We start from the raw sequence: 6,934 nt of genomic DNA on the forward strand, positions 1-6,934 counted from the left end.
CCAACCTTTAATGCTTTTGTTGTTGTTGTTGTTGTTGTGTGTTTCTATCCATACAGAAAAACTAAAAACCACACTTCAACTCTCACTGAAAGCTTTAGAGCTTTAGCCATTAAACTATGAAAACAAGTAAAGACAATTTATTGCCCAAGCTCAATATAGGATTTTATCTTCCCCAAAGGTGCTGGAATTATTACATGCCACAATGTAACTACAAGCAACACCTTTGTTATTTTTGAGCCCTTTCTTACCAAAGAAGCAGCTCTAGCCAAAATTAACCGAGCTGAAGTTTGTGTTTGAAATATGTCCATTTGGTCATTTCTTGTTCTCGAATGAAGTTCTATTCCATTCTTCACTGTAGTGATTTGAAGAATTTGTGTGTAAAGTTCTTTCTTACTTTCATGTTACAGTTAACTAGTTCTCAGTGCAGGTGCTAAACAACCTCTCAAGGAAGCTCCAGAAGAAAGTAAAATATATAAAAATCTATCCAAAGTCTGCAAATAAATTAAGAAAAGAAACTGTAAAGTGTCAAAAGATTTGTTGTATGAATACAAACCCTAAAACATAGCCTAAGAGGAAGACCAAAAGAAGGTCCCCAGGTAAGGACAAACCAAGCCAATTTTAAGTAAGGATCTCAACGAAAGCGTCACACAAAGAACGGCATGGCTTTCCAACCACGTATTTCAGTTCTTACGTTATCAATTGAATAAAGGCAACACAACCCAGTTACTCAGAAAACCTTTTTAGCACAGAACATATTTCAAAGGCAGTTCAGCTCACATTCCAAACAGCTATAGTTCTCATGAGGTTTATTGCCCGTCAATATTAATGGTTAAGCTTTTCAAGTCAGTATTGGACTTTCTGCACTTCCCGATGTTCTAGACATGCTGCTATTGTATAGACTAGTTAGTTGTTGTTGTTTAAACTACGAGTTGGTAAAAACTTAGAATGTTTAGTTTTGCAAATATTGCTCCTCCTGGCTTATACATTTTGCATAATGTGTTAAAAGCACAAGGAGTTGATAGTCTTGTACAGATGCAACTTGACAATGTATTGACTTTCTAGGTTAACAAAATAAAATTTAAAAGCAAGTCACATAAAGCAACAATCACTACTGCAATCACACACATATGTTGTAAGTCATCGCTTTCCCTTCCCCCTCCCACCGCACACGTAACTTGCCCCACACATTCTCTCAGAAACACAAAATGAACTACGAGATTTACTAAATTACAGCCACAATAGCAGCTAACTGCAGCAGCCACAGGATTTCTTTCAAATGAAGCACTGACCCTTTGCATTTAAAACATTGAACACTCTGAGCATTTTAGATCGTTTCAGTCATTCAGGCTCAAGTTCAGTATAGGATGCTTTTGCAGGTTACATGAATGCCATCATCTGCAACAAGACAACATTCTCATTACTCGTTACAAAATTCACAACAATCCACACATCACCCCAGTGGTTTATTATTTTTGGTGTTACTTTTTAAACTTCTGCCCCACATTGGCATAGTTGCTAAAAAGGACAAAAAAAAAAAAGAAAAAAAAAAAAAAGGAAAAAAACCCCACATTGCCTCCATGCCTACAAAAAAATCCTTGGCTTCTCCAGTTAGCAAAAATACAAACCATGGTATCCTCAGTGTTGGTTTGCGGGAGGGGGGAATCATAGGATAGAAAACACAGTTTCTGTAAGTCTCTAAAGCACAACCCTGTTGTTCCTACTTCAAAGTTACGAGATTTACTGAATGAAGACTGGACAAGTCATTCATGCTTTTCTCCTGCGTTCAGAAAGGCACTGATAGATTACAGTGTTAAGTATTTATCTCCCAGTTCTTAAAGAACAAAGCCTAATGTGCAGAAAGCTGAAGTCTCTGAAGAGCAGAAGTAGCTGCAGACACTGCGATGCTAAGAAGATAGTAATAGTGGTAGGGCTACAGTTACGAATGAAAATAACTGCAATTAAGATGCAAAGAAGCAGTGGTACTACTAAGACAAGCACATGCACATCCATTCTTGATTTGACAACACAATCTAGTCTAGTTCAAATAGCCAAGAATTTAACAGGGGGGCTTTTTGGGGGGGGGGGGGGGGGGGAAAAAACAGGACAGCTGTGTCCTCATCTATAAAATAAGCAAGAAGAGAAAGATAAATACACATCTGAATCCATTAACTGAAGAGGAAACTCAAGTTGTTGTTTTAGAGCTACAGACCCTCAAGAAGGATAGTTTTCCATCTCATGTTACTCTTAAATCATCTGTTCTACTCTGCAGTTTTTATAGTTGAGTTCGAGAAAAAAGCTCCTCCTCACACGGATCAGCCCATTCACTTCCACCTTCTGAAGCTGTGTCTTCAGAGCTGGAGCTATCACTGGAGTAGATCTTCTTCCTGAAGCCATTTGGTTTTGCCTCAGCATTTATATCATCTGCACATCTTGCTTCATAAACAGAAGAAACCTAAGGATTTAAACTGACAGTGTTGATGGGGAACAATAAAAAGCATGCTTGCTTTTTTCTGAGCTGGGAGGTTATATAGTTTTGTAACTGTTTGAGAGACATCACAATTACAGGACAAGGTCTCCAGTTTCCTGACTTAGCCCACTATGTAGAAAGGACTGCAGAACACCAAGGAAAAAAGGTGGAGCCTTTATTATTTTTTCCTATTCCTTAATTTTAGGATTTGCAGAAAACAGCAAAAGAATGAAAAGTGAGCTCAGAATGCATCACCATCACAGGTCATGTTAGAAAATTACTGTAAAAGTTCTCTCCCAAATCTGGTAGTAAATATTAAATATCAAGAAAACACAGCACTGATCTGACTAAACTTCAAGCAAACCTAATATACTTTCAGCTGAATCAGTAAAGCTATAGCAAGCATGTCACAGTGTGAATTTAAGTGCTATCATCACTATAAAGTTTAAAAGTACATTAGCAAGTGCATATGTACACAAAGACCTTTCCAGCAAAAAAATCAGGTTTTTGTTTGTAAGCAGGACAGAATTCAGCATACATTATGTTCATGCCTTTAGTCACTGGTACTTTCTGCCTTCATAGTGCACATCAGCCCACTCTAGGCTGACTGAAATTAGAATCTGAGGAAAGAAAGACTCACGTTTAACACACAGGACAAGCAAAAGCCAAGTGTTCCCAAAGGAAACGGAGTTTGCTTAACTACCAGATGTACAGCTCTTTGTACAAAGGGCTGTACTCCCCAAGGTACAACACTGAGGAGTTTTCAGAAGAACACTCAAGACATAGAAGAGATTAAAAGACAAAGTAAGGAAAGAAAAGCTTTTGCAGGTTCTTGTAGGAATTTCATTTGAGGGCAGACTGAAAGCTGTGATGAAAGGAAAGACGTGGTGGCACACCCTTATAAAATAAACAAATAAACCCTCCTCCCACAAACCAACGACACACTTACCATATTAAAATCTAAAAGATGTTCATCATCATTGGGTATTTCCTTTACATCTGCAAATTCTCCTACACCATTCTCTCCCTTGGCATTTGTGTAACACTCTTATATTGTGTTTGTGGGGGTGTTTCAGAGGGAAAAAAAAAAAAGAAAAAACAGAATTGATGAACAGTGATTTATATTTAGCCAAAATGAGAAATCTAGAGAAGTATTCTTGAAAATCACATTCTGAGCCATGTAAACTCTGTGTTTCTGGGGGATTTTATAGTCTGACATCCTTAAAACAGATAAGCATAACACCTTATGGAAGCTTCATCAAATCTTACCTGGATAACCAAATGACAAAAAAAGGAAGCTACTTAGTTAATGAAAACATCTAATATAGTGAAATACAAAGAGCAAGAATTACTTTTTTATTATAAAAGGTTCAGCACATTTTTCAATTCTGATACTGCATGGTGTTTAGATCATTCCTATTTCTATACTCATACAAAATACACTGCAACAGCAGCCTGATCCTGACTGAACCTCAAGAAAAAAAAAAAGTTGATGTCAATGGCTGTGGTTTCTACTTACCAGAGTAAACTTCCAAATATAATATTAAGATATATATATTGATATATATTGATCACATGCATCAATATCCATATATAAAAAATACCTATACAGAAAACTGGATACAGCTAAAGATTTGTGAAAGAGTAACACAAGCTCTGAAGATAAATTCTACTTTTGTTAAACTTAGTCCAAAAGAGGAAATCCTGGAACTATTCTACTTCACGGTAATTCTGCCACCGTATCAAGCAGGTTCGGGACTCCATAGTGTTTGACACGGTATATTCTGTTTTCCTCTGAGGAGGTAAGGTGGTGACACACTGAGGCGGTGAGGCAGGTTCACCAGCAGATGTCAGCAACAAGATGACATAATTTACACAGAGGGATTGAAGGATTACTCTGTGTGCACTACATTACTGTGTGTGCTGCACTACATGTGAGCGTGAGTCACTGCACTTGCTCGTACACCAGTAATGCTTCTGCAATTATCACGGGGGGGGACACACACAACGACTTTACAGAAGGACAGTAAATATCTCCACTTTGTCAATCCTGAGTTTTTTCTAATACGAGAGGTTCTGTGACCAGTCCAGGAGGCAAATCAAAGTCAAAGTAGGCATCAATCTCTTTCACTGTCCAAACACACTTCTGTAGTTCGGAGTGAAGTAAGTTAAGATGTTCTTAAAAGTAACCCAAACTGTCCTAAACACCAAAGTAAGGGCATTTAGGGAATGAGAAGACTGTTTAGTTGGTGGCACTTTAAGGTGCACTCCAAAATAGTTCAGTAATCATTACTGGCTAATCTACTTCCAGATTATTAAGGAACCAGGTCTCTAATAAAAAGTTTCTTGCACTGAGCCTCTACCAACAAAAAGCATCAGACAGCCTGTCAATTCATTATACAGAATGTTCTGATTTATCTTCTTGCCTTCTCCCCAGAAAAGGTAAATTGGTATGCAGGCAAAAAAAAGCTGTCTGGATTCTTGCCTGTCCACTGAAAACCTGGGCTGGGGCCAACTGTCAGATGTTACAAATTCTTGGGAGACAACAGAGAGTGCTGGAAGTGCACCTGCTTCCGCTTGGGAACAGCCTGTCCACCCAGACTGGACTTACTCTCTGTGCAGGACAGAAAAATTCACAGACTGTCACTGTGAAAGGTGTGGCCGAGAGGCAAACCCCTCTCCTCCCCAGCCTGAGAGAAATGCCAGACATGCACTGCATAGCTGGCTGTTACTTATGCGAACCCATAAAAGGTAATTATCATGTTTTCACATTCTTATAAAATTAGCTACCTAGTAAGTATTATTCAGGTTGAAACATATTGAAAAATGTAATAAAGTATTTTCAGAGTCAGAGGTTAATATTCTCTTTACCTAATTCCAGCTCTGGAATTAAGTAAATTTGCATAAACGTTAAGAGTATTATAAAAGCACTTTAACAACTATTTAGAAGCATGCTAGCGATCTATTACAAATGTAACTGAAGTTCTCTCTTGGATAAGAGAATTTATTGTGCAAGTTTACTGTTTGGTTTTTTTTAAATACAGATGGTAGTTCCAATTCACCTGCCACAATTCAAATCTGCAAGAAAGCATTTCATTCTAATGCAGGTGCAACAGCAGGTTAGTTCAAACAGGCATAGCTCCTTACCTTCACACTGTGATGCAGGAAAAAGGGGAGAATAGAGAGCCTTTTCCCACCAGCACTGCTTTTCCTGGCTGCCACTCATTCTCTGTGGATTAGTATTCAATATAGGAGAGTGTTTAGACAATAATCACACTTCATTATGCCATAAATAATATACTTACATGTAAAGGAGGAAACTCTGGTATTAAACCAATTGGCTAGGTCTTAGAGGTCACACTGTTCATTTTCTAGTATTAATGGGAAAGCACCGTCAAACTACAATGGAACATCCGTTATCTGAACTCTTACGCTCAATAGGAGCTCTGTGCAGGGGCTCATGCTTTGCCAACAGAGTTGTACAAATCTGGAACAAAAAGATGAATTCCCCTACACTGCGTAATCTAAGTACAAAACGAGAGAACAGAGAGCTACCCAAGAGATAAAAATACTACGAAACAACATTAGTCAACATGACAAACAGTTGAGCATAAAATAAAGCAGAAAAGAAAGCAAAGAAAAAGCAGCAAAAAATGTTTAAAGCCTAGAAGGGTGAATTAGCAGTACCATTACTGTCCATAGGGTAACATCAAATTAAAATAGAGAATTAATGTGCCAACATGAGGAAAAACTGGTTATGATGATGATTAATAAATATTTATCTTTATGCTAAAAATAATCTCCATCTACTCACTAACAATATGTAAACACTCCCCCCCCCAATATTTTAATGCTAATTTAAATTTACCAGAGCCCTTTCTTTCTAAAATTAATGCACATGGCTAAATACCAACGGCTTGTCACAATGGACATGTCCCTAGTTTTATGACTGCACCTGTAGTAACCTCATTGACCTTCAACAGATGATGCCATCTTTAACATCCCCTATAGATATTAGAGAGAATGATCAAAAAATGAACTACAGCGCAACTAGCTACTAAAAAACATTAACAAATGAGCATGAACACTGAGTTTCTATCCAGCTTCCTCCTCTGTAAACCTGAGGATATTTAAGCGTGGAAAATTAACAAGCCTTCTTTTGTTCCTCTTTTCTAGAGCTACAAACCTATAGAACTTAAACTTAAAAATCCTTATTACTTAATGAAGAGAAATCCCTCTCAAACCAAATAAGCAGCTCAAGAGTGCTTTAATCAGAAGCATCTGCCATATTAAAAACTTTTTAAAATTCTGCTATAATGAATACTTAAATTATCCATTATGGTTTCCTCTTGTAACATGAAGGAATAATCCTTTTAGAACCACCCACCAAAAGCTCAAACCCCAATTCCAAAAAAGGGAATTCTTAGAAATTTAAACCATAGTTTGTGGGGAAAAGAAAGGGAAAGA

General features: G+C 37.5%; 1 protein-coding gene across 1 annotated transcript in view; it reads right to left on the reverse strand.

Moving 5' to 3' along the window:
• Positions 1 to 1,375: 1,375 nt before the first annotated feature.
• Positions 1,376 to 6,934, reverse strand: part of KIAA0232 (KIAA0232 ortholog) — a 49,057-nt gene continuing 43,498 nt past the window's right edge. Inside the window, 3 exon segments of the mRNA XM_029086337.1 lie at positions 1,376 to 2,452; positions 3,417 to 3,514; positions 5,615 to 5,743. Coding sequence (XP_028942170.1) covers positions 2,273 to 2,452; positions 3,417 to 3,514; positions 5,615 to 5,743 — 407 coding nt within the window. The 3' untranslated portion in view covers positions 1,376 to 2,272.

The sequence above is a fragment of the Antrostomus carolinensis genome, unplaced genomic scaffold, assembly GCF_000700745.2.
Source record: "Antrostomus carolinensis isolate BGI_N321 unplaced genomic scaffold, ASM70074v2 scaffold8308, whole genome shotgun sequence".
NCBI lineage: Eukaryota > Metazoa > Chordata > Aves > Caprimulgiformes > Caprimulgidae > Antrostomus > Antrostomus carolinensis.